The sequence below is a fragment of the Sceloporus undulatus genome, chromosome 6, assembly GCF_019175285.1.
Source record: "Sceloporus undulatus isolate JIND9_A2432 ecotype Alabama chromosome 6, SceUnd_v1.1, whole genome shotgun sequence".
In the NCBI taxonomy this organism is placed as follows: Eukaryota; Metazoa; Chordata; class Lepidosauria; order Squamata; family Phrynosomatidae; genus Sceloporus; species Sceloporus undulatus.
Genome location: NC_056527.1, coordinates 148,314,940 through 148,336,610, shown reverse-complemented (window position 1 = coordinate 148,336,610; position 21,671 = coordinate 148,314,940). Strand labels below are relative to the sequence as shown.

At 41.5% G+C, this 21,671-nt stretch overlaps 1 protein-coding gene across 1 annotated transcript in view; it reads right to left on the bottom strand.

The window, feature by feature from the left end:
* Positions 1 to 16,554: 16,554 nt before the first annotated feature.
* VPS13C (vacuolar protein sorting 13 homolog C) overlaps positions 16,555 to 21,671 on the bottom strand; it is a 93,655-nt gene continuing 88,538 nt past the window's right edge. The window contains 4 exon segments of the mRNA XM_042472074.1: positions 16,555 to 18,260; positions 18,956 to 19,039; positions 19,282 to 19,405; positions 20,306 to 20,397. Coding sequence (XP_042328008.1) covers positions 18,171 to 18,260; positions 18,956 to 19,039; positions 19,282 to 19,405; positions 20,306 to 20,397 — 390 coding nt within the window. The 3' untranslated portion in view covers positions 16,555 to 18,170.

The following is a 21,671-nucleotide window of genomic DNA, read 5'->3' as shown; positions in this document are numbered from 1 at the left end:
CAGAATCATAGTCGAATACTCAAACCACTATGCATTTACATTTCTATTATGCTTCATAAAGTGAACTCTGCATTCTCTAAGTGGTTTACAATCCAATTGCCCCCCAAAAGCTGGCTACTCATTTTACTCATTGGAATGACCTAAATGCACACAACAACCAATAAAGATATCACTCTGCTTAGGATTTTGGATTTTATTGTACTTTTATGACCCTTGGATATATAGTATTTCAGGGGGAGTCTAACCCCATCCAGGATACACCTCCAAAACCAAGCTAGGACCCTTGAAGGTAAACAAATCTGGATTCAGGCCTTGTAAATATCTTTTCTCCTGGTGTCCCTTTCCCCCAAATCCGTGGAGCTACAAACCGCATTATCATTGCAGCCTCTGAAATATAATCTACGGCATTTAAGTTAATCATGCATCGCGTAACTCTGGATTCCCCAGGGAAAACTATGTTTATAAATTAAGATGGCTTTTTTTCTCCCAGCAGGGAGGAGGCTTGCGTCGATGCCTATGGTTGCAATATGTGATCATCGCATAAGTATCTGATAGATGATCGCATCCCCAAGGCCAATTAGACAAAGACTGACATTATGGTTGTTGGGATCGGGCGGGTTTTGTGACTGTGTTTCAGCCCCCCAAAAACCCACACCATTTTCTGCCTGCTCTGCATTTGTCCCTTTGCTTTCGGAGCAGGAATCATGAAACCATTGAATGGGAAACGCAGCTTCAGAAGAGGTTTGTTGTTGCATAAGGTGGTACCTTTGGTGACAAATCCGCTCTGGGTTTTGGTACGAACTTGAAAGGAATTTAGCCAAAATGCTGGACACATTGTCATCGCGATGTGTCTTAAACTCAGCTCCATCTTATGACAACCCAGTCCTAGGATTAAAAGACATGGGAGCTCTTAAAAAGACATAGGAGTGCCACTGTATCTGATAGTCCTGTTAAGAAATCTGTACTTAAGGCAAGAGGCTACTGTTAGAACAGAATATGGACAAAATGAAGGGTTCCCAATTGGGAAAAGGGCCGGCCAAGGCTGCATTTTATCACCTTCATTGTTCAATTTGTATGCAAAAAATATCACACAAAGAGCAGGTTTGGACCCAGAAGAAGGAGCAGTGAAGATTGGAGGAAGGAATATCAACACTCAATATATGCGGATGACACCATAATACTAGCAGAAAACGTCATGGGCTTGGAGCAATGTTAAAACAGAATATGGAAAAGCAGAATGGCTCTCAGTTGGAAAAAGGGTCAGGCAAGGCTACATTTTATCACCATATCTGGTCAACTTGTATGCCAAATAAATTGTATAGAAAGCAGGCTTGGACACAGGAGAAGGAAGAGTGAAAATAAGAAGAAGGAATATCAATAAACTGAGATATGCAGATGGCACCATAATACAGTAGTAGCAGAAAATATCACTGATGTGGAACAATTACTAAGGAAGGAAGTGCAAAGGCAAGTTTACTGCTGAACATAAAGAAAACAAAAATAATGACCAGGGAGGATCTACATCAATTCGATCTAGACAATGAGGAAATCGAAATAGTAAATTATGGGAATTGTAGTTTGGTGAGACATGTAGCCTTCTCTGTCAGAGAGCTCTGGTGCCACACCAACGATTGTATTTACTCAACTATAAGTCAATCTCTTGTACAAACTGAGGGCCAAAATTATGGATTTGGGGACCAAAATTATGGATTTTGATGTGACCATGGATAAGTCGAGGGTAAAACTTGGGGGCATGCAACAAAGGATAAAGGAAAGGAAAACAGTGCCAAAAACTGGATGAGAGAGTAGAGGTGGAGCAGTGCTTCCAGGGCAGATGACACTCTTGCCTTTCACCAGGAGATGGTTGCTTTTTTAACATAAGAGTTAAAGCACTGCACTTATGTTGACCCGTGGATTCAACACAGCTTTTGGGGGCAATTTTTAGACTAAAATCCATGAGTATATACAAATATCAAATCAGACTTAGGCTCATGAGTATATTCTGTATATCCATGAGTGTATACAGTACTAATCCCAGGAGTACATAGGATTGAGCCACGACAGTCAATGTAGTGCCAAACTGGATCACTTCTGCACTGCAGATGCAGCCCAAGACAGGTGCCCAATTCAATATGCGGCAATGATTTTTCTCCAGTTTTTATAAACATCCCATTTTTGCAACAATGACAACGACAACAACAAAAGGTTGCAGTAGCCTAAACCTGATAAAGGCTGGCAAATTGTGAGAGGTGACTTCTCTTTTATTCTGTGTGTTTTTCAAAAACCTTTTCGATGCAATCAAAGGGAGGTAATGAATTCCCAACTCCGCAGACAGCCATTGGGTAGACCAGCAACACACCTGCTGCTGCAACTTGCTCCCCATCACATTGCGGTTGCGTTGGTGTTGGTCTTGAAAAATGGTTTGCTATTTTGGACCCCGCCGGCAGCCGCCGAAGAACGCTGAAGGCTCGGATCTCATTTATCTTGTGTCAGAATGGAAGCCAAGCGGGTGCCATTTTGCCCGGCAGGCAGGCAAACGAAGAACTGGGCTGGAAGAAAGAGATCGAGAGAGAGAGAGAGAGAGAGAGAGAAGGAAGAAGTGGAAAAACTTTGCACAAGTGAAACAAGAAAGGGGTGCAGCTATGAATCAAAACGCAAGCCTTGCACCCCACATTTCTAGCATTTTAATAATAATAATAATAATAATAATAATAATAATACCCTTTATTTATAGCCCACCTCTCTCTACGGATCGAGGCGGGTTATAGCAAACAAAAATAACAGTAGAGTACAATGTACAGTTAAAACCCACATCTCAAAATAAACCCCTACCCCATCCCCTCTGAGTCATAAAATAGCAAAGTATATATATAAAATAACAATATAAAATACTAATAAAAAGATTAAAATTTGCTAAAATTAAGGGTAGTTGGAGGCGAAACATCTATTTTGTAGCAAATTCAGACTTTACCATTGATAGACACAGAACAGTATCACACGGAGGCCGAAACTAGATTTAAAGTGAAAACAACCCACTTTTGCACACTGTTTTTCACTTAATAATACAGTAATAATAATTTATATTCCGCCCCTATACGAAATGCAATCGAGGCGGCTTACAGGATTAAAATATACATTCCCAAACCATCATTCCCACCCTCCTTAAAATATAATTAAACAGATTAGAATTAAAACATACTTAAAATTCACAAATAATGGTAAGCAGTGGCTATAGCGAGGTCAGGTCAGCGAGTTGTTTTTCAGACTATGTTTAGGTGAAAGAAAAATAACGCAAAAATAACCCAAATGGAAAGTCGCCAAAGTCACCGCTCTTTTTGACTTTTGGAAACTTTTTTCCAAATATCAAAGCAGAAGAAATACGAAGTACTAACAGATAATCATAAATCACAATTTGGAAGTAACATGCCTGCACACACATGTGTGAACTAAGAAAGATGGAGTCATAAGACGGATCAATACAGCAGTAAATCCCAGCCGGATCCCTCCGAGCGTTGCTTGCATATATATTTTTTCACCCCAAATATATTCTTCATGAAATCAAGGTACAGGTGGCATGTTTATATTTACGACCACATGAGCACATGGCTTTTCGCTGGTGGCGCAGTCTCCATCTGGATGCATTCCAGGCAAAACTTCTTTGCAAAATATTTCTGAAAGTCAACAATGCTAGGAGCTTCTCTTTGCCAGCCTCCTTCCTTCACTTCCAGCAGTCTCTAAAACAGGCAGAGAATATCTTTCATACTTATGCCATTCAAGGATTAGACTTTGAAGACCAGGATTTGATTCTCTGCTTGGCCATGGAAATCTACTATGTGGCCTTTGTTATTATTATTATAGCTTATTTCTATAGCGCTGTAAATGTACACAGCGCTGGCAAGTCACACTCTCCCAGCCTCATGAGAAGGCAATGGCAAACCTCCTCTGAACAAATCTTGCATTGAAAACCCTGTGTAGGTTCACCTTAGGTTGCCAAAATAACATGAAGGCACACAGCAAGAACAAAGATCTACTTTGTGAACCAGTCTAGTGGTTTAAATGTTGGACTAACACTCTAGAGATCAGGATTCAATTCCCCATTTGGCCATGGCAACCCAATGGATGGCCTTGGGTGAGTCACACTCTCTCAGCCCCAGAAAATTCCATAAAAATTCCACCTTAAGGTCACCATAAATCAGAAAGGACTTGAAGACATGCAACAACAACAACAAGTAATGGTTGAGATCAACACCATTCTTGGATCTCAGCTTTCTGCATGGTTCCCTTGCTTCTCCTGCCAGATGTATAACTCCTGGATTCCTTAATGACTTGAGTATGGACCACCCGCGAACATCTGGCTCTAGTATTATCTATCAAAGAAGTGGGTCAAGTCATTTCTTGTGGCATTGAAGAAAGTTGGGTGCATCAGCATTTCAGGTTTAAAGATGCACCTGGCCAGATCAAAATAAGTAAATCAGAAGTGGTGCAAGCTGTCATCCAGTGGCACACCTTCCCTGGGAGTAAGCTCCATTAAGCCCAGTGGGACTTCTTTGGAGGAAAATGCAAAGGGCGACATGTTATTTTGCTTCTTGAACAGCTGCAAAATGTGATGGTTTTACTCTGGAAAGTTATTTAATGACTCTGGCCTCAATCCTGTAGATGTCTTACATATGGGTATGTTCTTCTACAGAAGATTTAGATGTGGAATACCAACCTCTGCCAGGACTTGTTGTTGTTGTTGTTTGTCGTTGTTGTTGTGTGCCTTCAATTTCTGTCTGGCTTATGGCAACCCTAAGATGAACCTATCATGAGGTTTTCTTGACCAGATTTGTTCAGAAGAGGTTTGCCACTGCCTTCTTCTTAGGCTGAGAAAGTATGACTTTCCCAAAGTCATCTAATTGCTTTCCTGAACTTTCATCCTTCTTTGGGACAACTCCTTATTCCATCTCCTTCCTTCCTTCCTGACCCATCTCCACCAGCTTTTTCAATAGTCAACTCATGCAAACTTAACTGTCTCTCTCCTTATCCAGAGCTCCCTCCTCACATCAAGATTGAAGACATAATTTCCCTTCCTCTTAGACTTGACTTGAATGGTTGTTATTATCCAGTTTTCCAGAAGCGGAGATCTGTCAGGGCTTATCAGGCCCTAAGCGCCTGGATCTGCAAGTCCCAGTTGGTGGGTCTGAGACCCCGCTGGGCCACGAAAAGTGAAGGGGAGACACGCAATTTCTTTCTCTCTGATAATCCACGTCCCACGGTTATGACTCCAGCCTGGTATCCAGAATGCACCCCTATTATTTCTTAATAACGTGTGCAATGCATCTAATAGCCCAAGAGGCCTCCAATCCTCCAGCTAAATCACAAACACTCTTTCCAGAGATTAGACTTTATTTGACGTCGCAGGGCTGAAATTTTCACTACAGCCGACTCTAATCCGGAGTGAATTATTTCTTCAATAAAGTCTCCTTGTTTGGAATAAGAGAGGATGGGAAGACCCCTGCAATTAGATAGCAAATAATATTGCCAGTGAAGGGAAGTGTGCAGTTTCTTTTTCAAGAAAACAAAACACTATCTATATGCTGTATATATAGATTGCAACTAGCACTGGAGTGTAGGAAAAGATGACACTCCCATCTTGACAAAATCAATGCCAAGGTGTGCTGTGTGCGTTCAAGTAGTTTCTGACTTATAGCAACCCTAAGGCGACCCTATCATGGGGAGATTATGTGTGTGTGTGTGTGTATCCCCTGCATGTGAAATATGCAGACAGGGATGTATTTATGTTTTGGTTTCATCTGGCAAGGGGAAAGATTTAAAGATATCACATGCATGCACCTGACTTGCTTTCTCCCCCCCCCCCTTGCACACGAGGAATGCAAATATTTTAAATTTTAAAATATTCTCCCTACAATATCCAGCGTGCATATAGCATAAAAGCCCAAGAGAGAAAAAGATTCTTGTAGAGTTCAGCGTTGCACCTCAGAAGGGGAAGGAAGCACGAGTGAGAAAGAACTCCTCCAGGCCACAAATCTGTAGTTAATATTGCAAATTAAGTCAGTGGATTATGCATCAACCGGGAGGTCAAACCCAACTTCGTCGGGGCAGAATTTATCATGCGGTATTTCGCCCCAAGCAGCCAGGAAGCCCCGAAGCACTCCTCTGAATGGGGATGATGGGGAAATAAGGCAGAAAATACATTTGGATGCTGTGTCTGTTGGAAACATAAAGGGATGTGGAAGCAATTCTAGTCATCGCTTAGGAAACACCTTGGGAAAATGAGTCCTTTGGACTACAAAACCCAGAATCCCCCCCAGCCAGCAGCTGAGTAATTTTGTGGGGTTTTTTTAAAATGGGAAATGGCACAACAAGGACTGTGCCACCAGTTTAAAGTCCAGGGCAAAATAACTTAAACCTGGAACAACTACTAAGGTATATCAAGGAAGAAAGTGCAATGCCAGGTTTACTGGTGAACATAATGAAAGCAAAGATAATGACCCAACAGTCTATGATTCTATACATTCTATATATTTTATAACTCTTGGCTCTGGAATTGGCACAAGGCAACACAGGCCACAAGATTATGAGTCCCTTTTTGCACCATCCAGAAAAGCAGAGTTGGAGGGAACCCCAAAGGTCATCTAATCCAACCCTGAACTGTGTCTTGCAAGGATCAAGTGTTAAAGCATCCCAGAGAGACAACCACCTGAACTTCTGTTTTAAAACCCTCCAAATCCTAGACTTAGAAGAGGCCGAATGCCATCTAAGTCCTCTCTCCATCACCGTGCGCCGGCTACTTCCTTTCCTAAATTTGGATGAAGGATGCTCTTCAGCCATCTGTTCCCTATTTAAATTTTTAACCACCTCTCACTTGGAATATTTTCTCTTCCCCCTACCAACTCCCCAATCTTTCTTCTTCAGACTCGTTTTGTCTTAACAAATTGGCCATAAGCTAAACGGCACCATCTGTGACTCCCAGTAAATACAACTGTGGTTAATGAAATTGCCCAGCTCCATCATTTTGATTTAAAGCCTCTCTTGCCTGCCTCGCAGGGCAACCTCTTTCCTTTTGCTGCTTGCCATCACCTCGCAGGTTTCGCCATTTTTTTAAAGGATCCAGCCATGCGGGTCAGGCGTCGTTGGGGCATCCGTCTCATGCCATGTTGGCTGGCAAAGTGGTGCCAAGAAAATTACAGCCGCATGTGTCTTGATCCCTGCTTCAGGGCAAAACACAACTTGGATCCGACCTGGGGCAGATTCCCTACTTTGCAACCAATTGGTCCCTGCACCTTCTGTTCTCATCCTTCATTTATTAGGCCAGGAATATGAATGACCTGGAAGGCATCCAGTCCTCCCTTTCAGAGCAATGGACACAAGGCTCGTTCAATCACAGGCCTCATTTCACACAATCGGAAAAGTTCCTTCTTTGCAATACCATTTGTGCTAATTGGTGCATCCCATTCAAAAGGGGTCTGAGTGTCCAGGAAGATGGGTTCAAGAATCCTTGTCAGCTTCATGGCTGAATGTTAGCAACCATGCAGTGGAATGCCAGTGTGGCACAATGGTTTGAGGGTTGGACTACGACTGTGGAAACCAATGTTTGAATGCTTTCTTGGCTATGGAAACCCTATGGATGCTCTGCACGCAAAGTTGGCCTCAGAGTTTATTTATTGGCTTCAGATGCTGAGATGGATGGATGGATGTTGAGATGAAGAAAGGGAAGGATACTGAGATGGATGGATGGATGGAAAAATGGAAGGAGTGATGCTGAGATGGAGATGCTGAGATGGAAGGATGAAAAGATACTGAGATGGATAGATGCTGAGATGAAGTGAAGGAGGGATGCTGGGATGGATGGATGGATGGATGGATGGATGGATGGATGGATGGATGCTGAGATGGAAGAATGGGTGGATGGATGCTGAGATGGATGAAATGAGGGAGAGATGCTGGGAAGAATGGATGGGGAAATGGAGGAGGGATGCTCAGATGGATGGATGGATGCTGAAATGGATGGAGGAATGCTCAGATGGCCATGTTCGGTCCTGAACTTGCAGGCAGGCCTGGTCACTGGGTGACCTTAGGCAAGTAACACACTCTTTAACTTTTCTGATTCAAACAGGCCTTCAGCCTTTACTGGTTGGGACAGAAGGACGTGCCACAGGTGTGCTGCTTTTAAATATGCAATACAGATTGAGTCTCCCTTATCCAAAATACTTGGGACCAGAACTGTTTTAGCCTTTGGGTTCTTCTGGATTTTGGAATATTTGCATATACATAATGAGAGATCTTGGAGATAGGACTCAAATCTAAACATGAAATTCATTTATGGTTTATCCACATAGACTGAAGGCAATTTTGTACACAATATTTTAAAAACAATTGTGTGCATGGAACATTGTCTACATTGAACCATTAGAAAGCAAAGGTGTCACTGTCTCAGCCACCCATGTGGACCATTTTGGAATATTTTGGATTTCTGGATAAAGGCAACTCAACCTGCAATGCTAGAAACTGGAGGACTAAATGAAAATTTCCTTTGAGGAGGCCATATTTGTACCTTGGGAAGCAATGCCCTCATTTTGCTCCCCATCCCCTAACTATGCCCATCTCAATGGATAATTCAAGCAATGAAATGCCCTCTTGTTTCAGCTGAGCTTTGGTTCCTGAGCTCTAGAAGAAACCCAAAGAGAGGGGCAGGTTTTCTCTTTGCCCAAAGGAATGGCATGCTGCCTGTACCCACACCAAGACCCACCTGTTCAGCTGCAAGCAACAGGTTGCAAAATGAAAGCCTTGTAACTATAGCAAAGCTGGCATGAGGTTATGTATTGCTCAAGGCAGGGCACAGGTGGATAGAGCTGCAGGACAGGTTGAAAAAGACAGAAAGAAACAAGCAAAGGCAGGGAAGGAAGGAAGGAAGTTTGATGCTTGGTGGGAAAGAAAGAAAAGAGAAATAATGGATCAGAGGAGGGCTGCACCAAGGTAAGCCGAACAGCTGCTCCTACGGAGAGGAGATGATCAGGGTGAGGCCGGTTGGAAAGGCTAGACACAGGCCCATCTGCCGTCCTGGGGATTTTGTGCCTTCTGGGTACAATGGCAGATTCTGGCCTCTGAGAGCAAAGGCAGCTATGCTTCTGCAAGCCACCCACCCAGTCAAGAGTCAGCCATGAAGGTGAAACCAAGTTCGTGCAGCCGGATTCATGCTTCTGCCTCCCATGGCAAAGCAATAGCAATAGCACTTTACATTTCTATATCACTTTGTTGTCATTTTTGTCCAATTGCAAGATGTTCCAATGAAATTTGAGGGATACAAGACTCCCATCCCTGCCCAAAAAAGCATATCAGCACCCCAGACATCTCTTTTACTTCAGTCAAAGTCAGGATGGATAACTGTCCCGCTGGCATCTAACCCTCCATCCATTATCACCCAGTCGCTGGACGCTGACCCTACAGGAGGTTGAATTGATCCTCCCCTTGCCCAAAAAGGGTGACGAAACAACATATTTCTTAGTGTCCAGTGGAAAGTAGACCTAATTCGAGGGAAGGACCATGTTGAATGGCTTAACCTCCAAGAAAGAAGGCTTGGATGATCTGCGGCAAAGGTTGCCGGAGTTCATTTGTAGCCCTCAGATGCCAAGATGGATGGATAGAGGGATGCTGAGATGGTCATGTTCAGACCCGAACTTGCAGGCAGGCCTGGGTTTTGCAAGCCGGGAAGGTGCAAGCATTTCAAAATGGATGCGCATTTGATTCAAGTCCCTTCTCTCTCTAGATCAGGAGGCAGCTCGCTGCTCTGAAAATGCTAAGCCATCACATTTCCCAGGCACTTCACCGTTTGAAGGGGAATTTTTTAAAAAATAAGTAGAGAGAGAAAGAGAGAGAGCCTCTCCTCTATGAAGGAAATTCACATAAGGAGCTTAACTGTGTCTTCCTTTGCTGAAAGCCCTTATATTGGGCATTCCTCTCTCTCTTCTGGCAGCAAGAGAAAGTCTTGAGTGGGAGAGATTTATTTAGGATGCCAGCAGGCAGAGACACAACAGGTCTTACAAGCCCTTTCCAAGGGTTTCTCTCTTCCCCACATCAAAGCCCCAAAAGCAAAAATGCAATTTGGTTTATGATGCAGATACTGCTTTAAAACACTCTGCAGATGGAGTCATACAGAGGAAATGGTACATTTTTTGTGACTTCTTATACTTAGGGCCGTTCCTGCTTTCTTAAACTCAATTCCCAGGAGCCAGTCCCACCATCACCAATATTTTAACCTTTTCACATTAAAGTCAAAAACTGGCATTTGTCTCGACTATAGTCACTTTCTGGCTTTGCCCTGCCAAACATACCCTCTGTTTTCAAAATACCCAATATTGTGTCATAACAGGGGCCCAAATATAGGACGAATCTCCCTTATCCAGAACTCTGAAATCCAAAATACTGGGTCCACATGGGTGGCTGAGATAGCGTTGTCACCTTTGTTTCCAGTGTACACAACCTTTATTTCATGCACAAAATTATTTAAAAATATTGTGTATAAAATTACCTTCAGGCAGTGTTTAGCAGGTGTACCTGCAACATAAATGAATTTCATGTTCAAACTTGGGTCCCATCCCCAAGATACTTCATTAGGTATATGCAAATATTCGCAAATCTGAAATCCAAAACACTTCTGGTCACAAGAATTTTGGATAAGGGAGACTTAACCTGAACCCTAAAAATACCAGATCCTGTCTGATCTTGGAGGTTAAGCAGGGCCAGCCCTGATAAGTCCTTGGGTGGGAGACTGCCAATGAATCCCAGGTGCTGTTAGGCTCTATTTCAGTGGAAGGAACTGGCAAAACCACATCTGAGAATGCCTTGCCTAAGAAAACCCCACAAAATGTATAGGGTTGCCATTAGTTGACACATGACAGGAAGAGGTGCATGCATACACATGTAACACAGACAGTAGCATGAGAATTAAACATATTTCCAAAAGTCCTCCGTTTCCTCTGTCTCCTCACCCAGCTTCTGGCAAGAATTATGAAACCATAGATCCCGCACAGGTATTCAAAGCATGGCTATCATACCCTCCAGTATTTCACAGGTAAAACCTACACAAAGTGGCTTCTGGTGGCTTCCGTATTATTGGGATGGCAAATCTGCTTTGGGTTTAAATCCAGACTTTAAAGTTGCTATCTAAGATGCTGAACTTGTTTCAGGGATGAGGTCTAGCATCTTGGATAACTCCTTTAAAGTTTGGACCTGAACCCAGAACGGATCCACTACCCAGCTGCCTCTGTGTAGCTAAGATTGCTTCAACTGGGTGACAGCCTGGCTCTGTTTGTGTTTTCAGCATGAAGCCAAGCTCTCTTGTTGTTGTCATTGTTTTATACTTCCATCAGTTTTTATTCTTTGTCAAAAGCCTTTGGATGTTGCTAATATGAGACTCTTATGGCCAAGCAATATCAGAGTGTGCTTAAGATGGCAAAAGGGATGAAGGCACAAGTTCAGAGAGGTCGCAGCAGTTTGCTTTTGCTTGAATCTTTTGGAAAGGACAAAGCTCCATTGCCTCCTCTCCTTTCCTTTCTGCTGAGTTAACTGAATGCAAACTACTTTTGCACTCTGAACTCATTTTGCACCAACATAATTGACAGAGTTCGTAGACCATAGATCATATAATAAAACACACACACATACACACACCGCTTTATTTTGTTGTGAGGGTACCAAAAGAAACTTACCCAACTTTTTTGCCAACCTCACAGTAAAAGCGTTTTCCACCTTAGCTACCTAGATCATGGGGGGTTCTTCCGATGTCCTTTTCATCCATTGTCCTCTTTATAATTTAAGCTTTTATTTCCTTTGTGGTGTGCTGAGGTTTATTATTTTTTCAAACCAATGTTCCATCCTGCCCTTCAATATAAAAACATTTCTGGGGCACTTTGCAACCAACGAACTGATAAAAATTGAAAACAGCATCAATAAACCTTTAAAGCAGACAACGGCGAACAAAACAGCAGGGTAACATGGCAGCATTCAAAGGTTTTCAATGAAGAATAAAAACTGACGGAAATATAAAACAACAACGACGACAACAAGAGAGCTTGGCTTCATGCTGAAAACACAAACAGAGCTGGGCTGTCACCCAGTCAAAGCAATCTTAGCTGATTAAACAGATGAGTTTTAATCAAAAATTTATGGATACACGGTGGCGGCTGGGAACTTCTGTAGAAGTTGGGTGGTGAATCTGTTCTGGGTTCAACTCCAAACTTTAAAGGAGTTATCCAAGATGCTAGACTTCATCCCTAAAACAAGTGTAACACCTGAAGTAGCTACTTGAAAGTCTGGACTTAAATCCAAACCAGATTTGCCACCCCACTAAAACAGAAGCCACCGGAGGCCATTCTCTGCAGTTTGCAAGATTCCTCCTCTTGGAATAGTTTTTGGAATAAGTCTCCTTCTTTCTTTTCCAAGGAGGGAACGCCTCTTCTTGGAAAAAGGGGACTCCTTGTTTAAGATTCTGCTTTTCATCTGCAGAGGCTGTAGCAATCGCAGTAGCATTTACATTTCTATGCTGCTTCATAGTGAACCCCGCACATAGCACATCCATGAACCAGGTGGTATTTCTTGTCTTTATACCACCAGGAAAGTAATTGATCCCCAATTGGGTCGCCAATGGATACAGAAACTTCACCCTACAACTTCAAAGCCAGGCTGAGGCCATGCTCAACTTCGCTGCTTTCCGGATTTTGGCTTTGCTGATCTCTGGTCGGAGAAACAAACAATGACCAACACCAGCCGCCATTGATCACCTGCCAAGGTCCAAGAAGAGATCTTTTATCACTGTCTCCCTGGGAAGAACAGAAAAATTGAGATGGATGCTGGGCTGTCACTGAGGGAGAGACAATTGCAGCATAGTCATTAAAACCTGGACTGAAGACTGGTTCCTATTGTCTTTATTTCTTTATTCCACTTTCTGCCAGCTTTCTGCTGAAGAAGTCCTCAGTCAAGGTGGGCAACTGTGGGGCCATTTTACTGCCCCGATATTCTCCAAAGAGAAATTAGCTAACCAACCTGAAAAAGGAAAAAGGAAGTTCACATCTGATTTTGGAAAATAGAGCTTTTTAAAAATTTCAACTGTATTGGGAGTGGTGGAATTGCAAGTTAAGTAAAAGGTGAAATTTCGTCTTGTCTCACAGCCTCAAGACAACTCTGGAATGGACTGTTTCTGCTGGGAAAGTTTTGTACCCTGTCTGTTTAAAAACTCAGGGGGCTGTATACAAAACACAACGGTAACAGATTCTAAAATGACAGAGTTGTCAGAGTCGCCATCGGCGTTTGAAACTCACATGTCCAAGACGGAGCTTCTTGTCTTTCCTCCTAAGCCCAACCTTCAACACTCCTTTTCTGTCTCTGTGGACAACATTTCCATTCAACCAGTCCAGCAAGCCCGCAGTCTTGGCTTTATCTTTGACTATTCTGTCGTGTATCCCTCAGATCCAGACCACAGCCAAGGCTTGTAGATTCTTTTTCTACAATATTGTCAAAATCTGACCATATCTCTCCGCTTCTACTGCCAAGATCCTGGTCCATGCCCTAGTGATCTCACGACTTGATTACTGTAACGTCCTCCTGGCTGGGCTTCCTCTTTCTCACCTCCGTCCTTTAATCTCTGTCCAGCATTCAGCTGCACGCATTATCACTTCCACCCACCGCTCTGACCATATCTCTCCTGTGTTGGCATCCCTTCACTGGCTCCCCCTCCCTTTCCGCATTCAGTACAAGCTCCTGCTGTCGACGTTTGAAGCCCTCCATGGGTTGGCCCCTCCTTACTTATCAGACCTTCTTTCTCTTCAACTTCCCACCAGGGCCCTCCGTTCTGGTACTCAAGGTCTGCTGTCCCAGTCCAGGATTTCCTCTGTCTCATCTCGTAGCTGCCCCTCACTCCTGGAACCTTCTTCCCCCTCCAAACAAGAGCCATCACTTCTTTAACCAGCTTCAAAACAGAGTGAAGACCATCCTGTTCAGAGAAGCGTTCCCAGGCATTGCATAATTGTCACTTGCTATTTGATGTTCTTTTGTTGCCTGTTTTATTGAATCACTTCCTGTATTGCTATGTATTTTATATGTATTGTCCTACTAGAGAGGCAGGCTAACTCCAACAGGCCTCCCTGGAAGAAGTTTACCTATCCATTAAGAAGCCAAGCCCTCCCTCCAGTCCATCTGCCTTGGTCCAGGCCTCGGAGGTAGAGAAGAACTGCTGGACCTGATCCCCTTCCCCACCACCACTCCCTTCTCCTTTTGTGTCATGTCTTTTTAGATTATAAGCCTGAAGGCAGGGAACCATCCAATTAAAAAGACTGTACATACAGCGCTGTGTAAATTTACAGTGTTTTATAAATAAAGGGTAATAATAATAATAATAATAATAATAATAATAATAATAATAATAATAATAATAATAATAAATATTGTCTGGTTTCCTCAATAAGAGTCAACCCACTGGAATGAGGTCTTCCTTTTCTTATAGCCTTTGGCTTTACCAAGGAGCACCACCTTTTTCTGTGAGTTCATGTCATTTCAAGGTATGTCCAAAGTATAAAAAACTCACTTTCATGATTTTGTCTTCCAAGTGGCTCTCAGACCCTGTCTTTTCGGCTATCCGTGGTAGCCGTAGAAGTCTCCTCCAGCACCACGTTTTACCTCCTTTCGGCCTTTGTTTTAAACAATCATTTTAGAATCCGTTACTGCTGCGTTTTGTATACAGCCCCCTGAGTTTTTAAACAGACTGAGTACAAAACTTTCCCAGCAGAAACAGTCCATTCCAGAATTGCCAAATGAAAACATGAGTTTGCGTAGCAATGAAAAACCTGACATGGCTTTAATTATAAAAGGCTTCCCCGCTTTTCCATTCCTGATGGAAATGCACTGACCTGGAAGGCTACACCTCCAAGAACCATCTCACCTGTAAGAAAAACCATGCATAATGGATTACACAGTCACATATCCTCTGATCTTCATCTGGATCCTTAGGAAAGGACAAAGGACCACGCAAAGAACCGGCATTCAGATGCAGTTGCTGCAGCTGCCTTTACAGCAAATATATATAGCGCTGAAAATCTACAGCACTATATAAATAATAATAATAATATTTTTGCGAGTCCTTAAAAAGACTAACGAAATTCATTACGACATCATCTAGTCCACAAAAATCCTATACTATGTCCTCCTCCTCCTCATCAGTTTTAAGCCTGAATCTTATTGGTTAGTGCCAGCTAGAGTAAATCCATTGATTTACTCAATGGATTTGGAACTGCTCCAACTAAGCAATCACTTCCCACGTCTTCCTGGATTTCAGCAAAGTATTCAATAAGGTCCTCCCGTGACATTTTGATGAGAAAACTGGCTAAATATGGAATAGACAGAAACACTAGTTGGAAAACTATGCTTCAAGGCTGGGCTTCTTCAAAAGCTATCCATCAGTTTCATGGAGATTCTTTCTTTAAAAATAATAATTTTGCTTTGTACATTTTCCAAAATTACACATCAATCCCCAACCATCCCACTTTCACCAAGGACTCTTGAGTTTGACTTGTGAGAACAAAATCTCACTCCAGTTAGGCAGAATTCAAAGACATAGCCGTGCTAGTCTGTAAAATCAATTTGTAAAAAGATCTTGCAGCACCTCTGAGACTGAAAGAAAGAAGTTGGTAGGATGAGTTTTCATAGACTTAATGCAACTGGAATTAGGCTCAAGTCTAGGAAAGCTCATGCTGCCAACCTCTTTCTTTCAGTTTGTCTCAAAGGTGCTACAAGAACTCTTCACTGCATTTAGTTACACAAGACTCCTCCTTTGGACTTGCTCAAAAAGTCAGCATCCTTGTGTGACAACGAGGGGTTAGTCCAAGAATGCCACATACTTTATTCTACTACTTATTCAGAACAGTATTTTGCAATAATAAGGATTGCAAAATCCTTCAAGCTTCAATAAGGATTCTAGGATGAACATGGGCTGCTCTGCTATATACCTCTGCTCAATATGCCAGCCTTTAAAAGGCTGATTCCTTCGGGAAAAGGCAAAATATAAATATATTATTATTATTATTATTATTATTATTATTATTATTATTATTATTATTATTATTAAAACTTTTTTCATCTTTGGCTTTTGAAAGAAAGCTTTGTTGCATAACTTGAATCCATGCCTTTTGGACAGCTGTACCACAACCAGCCTAAAAATGAAACATCCCAATGTATGGATATTTACAATGTGCTGAGGGGATGATGGATTTTGTGAGGACCTTTAAGATACATAGCTCTGGGCCATGCCTTCTGTACAACCTCTTAAAACCTTGTTCTAACAATACTCAAGGAAGCAACAGCGATGAGACACTACCATCTTGTGGAAAGGAACAGAAACGGCTTTATGGGAAAATTACCGGAGGAGGTGGGTGTGAGTTCAAACCACGTCTCTCTTTGTAGACCAACTGGATTTTCTGCAACACAGTTATTGTTAACATTCTTTGGCACTGTGACAGTCTTTTAAATTAAACTCACCAGCAGTTTGCCACAAAAACCACAACGACCTGCATATCAAACCTTTATTTGGCAATATTACACACATGACAACAGAAGTAAACATAGGTAGAAAAAACAATACATTTTATGTCACCCAAAGTGCAAACACACTTAATGAATTTTGTAGGCTGAAACTTTATATCTGGTGACTAACAAGGCAACCCTATTAGTTATAAGGAATAGTGCAGTGATATGTATAAGTCGCCCTAGGAACAAAATTAACCCAAAGGGGTGCTTCCCTAAAAAATTGGCCATATAGTACCACTTCTGGAGCTGCCTTTTATCAAGGCAAAGAAAGGTATTCTCTGACTTGATGTGGATCGGAGCTTGGAAAAGTTACTTTTTAGTCAACAAAGCCCAGAAGCCCCACTAAAAATGCTGAACAGAGGATACTGTGTGATATATATTTGAAGGGGTTTTTTTCCACACTGTTGTATGGACTCAGATAGAGTATAGAATGTGATCTATACATGAAGCAGGCGCACATCCCATCTCAATTTTCTTTCATTAAAACCCTTTTATCACCGATTGGTAGATATATTATTCTGTATTATAAATTAAACAAACTGAAAGCCCACAATCCTTGATGATTTTTGGCAGAGGCAATGCCGACCCCAAAACTAGCTAAGGAACAGTGAAATGAATGAACGTGAGGATGAGAAAGTGCCGCAGTGAACAGTATGTTTACAAAGGAGAGGTGAAAAAGTCTCAGACAAATAAAACAATCAAATTTAAGGAACATTGATTTTTTCACATGAGATCCCTTCACTTTCAAAACAGAAATGTAATGGCAGTAGCAGTACTTGATTTACATTTAATTTGCAAATAAAGCTTGCTCAATAATATCCCAGCTGCAAAAATGCATGCACAGGCTCTTGTAAACAGAAGACTCAAGATAAATGGGTGCAGTGGTTCTTTAACAACCGAGGTGGCCTAAAATTCAACCAAATTCAACAAATGCCAGTCTGTATAGATTAACGTACGTTTTCCACAGTAATATGTCTTGTGTGAAATACACTAAGCCTTGAAGCCAATTTATTCAATGACGTACGTGCATTTTTCTCCTTATGCATAGGACAGTCCGAACACCTCCTGGCAACTCTGTGCCAGTCATCTCTATCCTCAACAACGATTTATTTCTAAAGCAAAGACTAAGCTAAATATGCCTCTTTACATTCTATAAACAGACAGATATACAAGATTAACGTTACCGAAGACTATTTATTGGCTGACATAAGGTATCGTTACTAGTGCAGATGCGTACCTCTGGAACTGAGACCCTCCAGTAACACATTGAAGATGGTTTTCTATATTGTCTTCATACATTTCAAGTCGATTTGAGAGATGGACAATTTGATTCATTTATGTACTCGCTTGAGCAAGCTTTGGTCAGTTTTCAGCAGGACTGAAAATTACAGCAGAAGGAAATGTAAAAAGTCGTTCTAGATTTTTGTCGCAGACATTATTATATACATGCACGATATTGAAATGTGGTAAAGAAATGATTTTGAGGTGAAATTTGGTCTATAACAGCTGGTGGGGGGCAGGAATCTCTACATACTTTCCTGAAAATTAATTCCAGAGTAAGGTCACTGAAACTAAGGATGCTGCTTCTAAAGCAATGTCTATGGTCTGCTTAGTTTTAGAGAGGCTTGCTTCACCAACTTTTGCTGAAGTCTTGATGCTTGAGCTTCGTCAATCGCCTGACAAATTCTCTGTGAAGCAAACAGAATGTTTATTAGGTACCAAATCTTCATGGGAAAAACTGGAAGGTTTCTCAGAAAGATGGAACAACGTGAACTTAGCTCATTTGGTAGCAACCAGAAGCAAAATGTTACAGAATCTGAAAGGTGTGGACAGTATTTAGACATTAGATGCCACGGTGCACAAAAAGCTGTTCTTTCAGGAATAAGTAACTACTGACTGAACGGATTGGCCTTTAGACCCAGAACTCTCTCTACTTTCCATTAAGGACTGTAGAAACTCTACAACCCCAATTCCTCCTCTACTTATTCCTCTACCTAAAGACTTTTCAACTAATGGAGGGAGGCTTGGAGGGTCGACAATATAGTCTGAAGAGTAAGCTGGCATCTTTTGTCATTGCCTTCCTCATTTCCAAACATGACGATTGTAACAGTTTCATGTTCGTCTATAACTTGTAGGACGCAAGTGGAGCTCGCTGCCGGTGTCTTGATTTTCTGTCATTCTAGTTCACAAATGAAGAGGAGACACCTGGAAACCCCCTCAACCAAACACATGCGATGGAGAAGGAGCCTTGACAAATCTGTACCTCCAGAGAAAGCAATGGATTTTGGAAAGGCACATAATGCCACTAGCACTGGAGAGACATTCACTGAACATAAGCCTAAAGAATATTAAGATGATAAGATATCAGTCAAATAATCCTTACCTTTGCTGAAGCAGCGTCGGCGAGTTTAATTTTCCTTACTGATTCTTGTCCAGAACTCTCTCTTTTCTGAAACAGCCCTTGGTCCTGTTAGAAAAACCAGCACCGCTTGAAAGGACTGCAAACATGTTCATACAAGGCACTCACCCAATTATGGGTTTTGTTATGCTCTTTACTGAAGGAAGAAAATTAGAAATCCTATTTTGTGAGATTACACAGAATACCTGCACTATCACTAATGGATCAGAACCGGCGTCTAACAAAACCATCAGGCTCCATTTTGTAATTTTTATTGCTCTTAGCGGCATAAGCATGAATGCTTCTTTTACCTTAACAAATACGTTCAGTATATTTTCGGTCACGGATGGCGGACGTGTAAACTCTTCATATAAATAATCCCAGTCTGTGGTTATGTGCCCCAAAATTTCCACTTCCTTGATGAGCATCACTCTCCTAGACAAAGAGAGAAAGAACGGCTTATGAGTTTCTCTTCAACAGAAATGGACAGCAGTAATTAAATAAATCTCACAATGTGAAAATTAAACTTTTTCAGAGAGGCCTGCAGTACAATCCCAGTTGAGCAGCAAACAGTCTTTGCAAAATGGCAGTGCTTCCTATTTGATTAAATGAATATCCTATGAAATTCACGGAGTTGCCGTAAGTCAACAGGCAACTTGAAGGCATACACACACTCTATGTGTATGTGTGTATGTATGCAGGACAGAAAGGACAAGAAGGAAGGAAGAACATAGCAAAAAAGGACAAAAAAGAAAGCAGAGAACTGTTTGATATAACTCCTACTAACACACACACAGGATGGGATTCATTTGGTTTTGCTATAGTGGTTGGAATGTGGCTGCAAGTTTTCTGTCCCCTGAAGCCCAACCAGTGCAACTTTTCCCCTCAAACCAGGCAGAAATACTCCTGCCCTCTCCAGCATCCCAAATCCTCTGTAGTCCTTCTCAAAATGGCAACAAGAAGTGATGGGGCATTATAGTCAGTCCTCTGTATCCATGGATTCAAGCATCCACAGCTTGAACATATTCAAAAACAGTAAACATTCCAAAGAGCAAACCTTGATTTTTTCCATTTTATGAAAGAGATATCATTTTACTATGTGATTGTATTTAATGGGCATCTGCAGATTTTGGTATCTACGGGAGGGTCCTGGAACCAAACCCCAGCAGATACCAAGAACCCATTGTATTTCTTATGGCCATTTTGAGAGGGACTATAGAAGAAAACAGATCTATATAGGTTTTCTGGGGCAGTGCGGGGAGGCTCATGTCTGGAAGTGAAACATGGCCTCTGGCGCCCATGCAATTGCCCAGCCCTGAAGTAAAGCAAAGGTACCTGTTGGTGACAACAACGTTTGCTTTCCGTCCTCCTGGAGCCGCACAGTGGTAGCGGAAAATCTCTCCTGCCAGCTTCTTAATGTGAGAGTTCTGGAGCAGGATGAAGAAAAGTGAATGTTTTACACCACAAGCGACACAACTCTTGCCTTAACTGGCAATTCTAACCCACAAATATGACGCCGCTTGCAAGGCTTGGACGTCATTCCAGAAAAGAGAACCCTCCCCAAGAGATGAAGTCTACCATATTGTGCCTCACCCCTCTTTCGTTCAAAAGGGCACATGCTTGGTCAGATTTGATAACACTTTGAAGCCAAAAATTGAAGGCTTTCAAACTCACACTATGACCTATTTCCCAACTTGCAAGCACTAATCTCTGAAAAGCCATGAAATGAAAGGCGGAATATACATGAAATCTGCATAAGATATCCATGAATGACAGATAGCACAGGAGTAAGAAAAATACATGGACCTATCACATCTGATACTTCGAGGTACTTTTTTCTTAGAGAGGGGGAAGAGGTCCAAAAGACAGAGGCTGCTATTTAACAAGTAAAACTGCGCATGCAGATGACGCTATCACTTTGGTGTCTGTGAAAAGCAGTTCAGACATGCTTCAGCTTTGCTTTTCGTCAGGTCAGAAATTTATTTTCCGAAATAGTTTTCCAAGACGTATGTACATACAAAATCGTACAATAACAATGTACAATAACAATGTACAAATCCTGCAACAAAAGGGGGAAGGAACCATTCAGTTTCAAATAGAAGTTGTCCAACTTGCAGCACTTGTTGGATGAGAATCGGACGTTTCACTTTATTAAATATTACTTTATTCCGAGAATACAAAGTAGCCTAAAGTGTAACATATGCTCTATTAATCTTTATTTTAAAAAACAGAGAAAAGACCGACACACATAATTAAGTACACATTAAATATATTAATATAATTAAGTACATGGTGATAATAATCTCAAGACACCTTATGTGTATATCAAGAGGAAGTATAATTTAGAAATAAATTCTGCATTCTGTCTATCATTCAGAACCAACCAACAACCAACTTTCCTCATAACCATTATTTTGCCTTCCTTCTCCTAAGCAACGGGAAATCATAGTCAGTCTTCCCTCTATGTCTGTAAAATTGTGCTGATGATAAATTATAGATCTTCTCAGTCACTGTTAATACAGTGACAAGAATTTATTAGGATTGTGAAGCCATTCTTCCCAGTGGACATATTGTGCTTGTGAAAGTTTGCATTAAAACAAATTAGACTAGAATTAAGAGAGAAAAGGACTGTATCTTCTGGCTGAGTTTAATAATAATAATAATAATAATAATAATAATAATAATAATAATAATAATAATA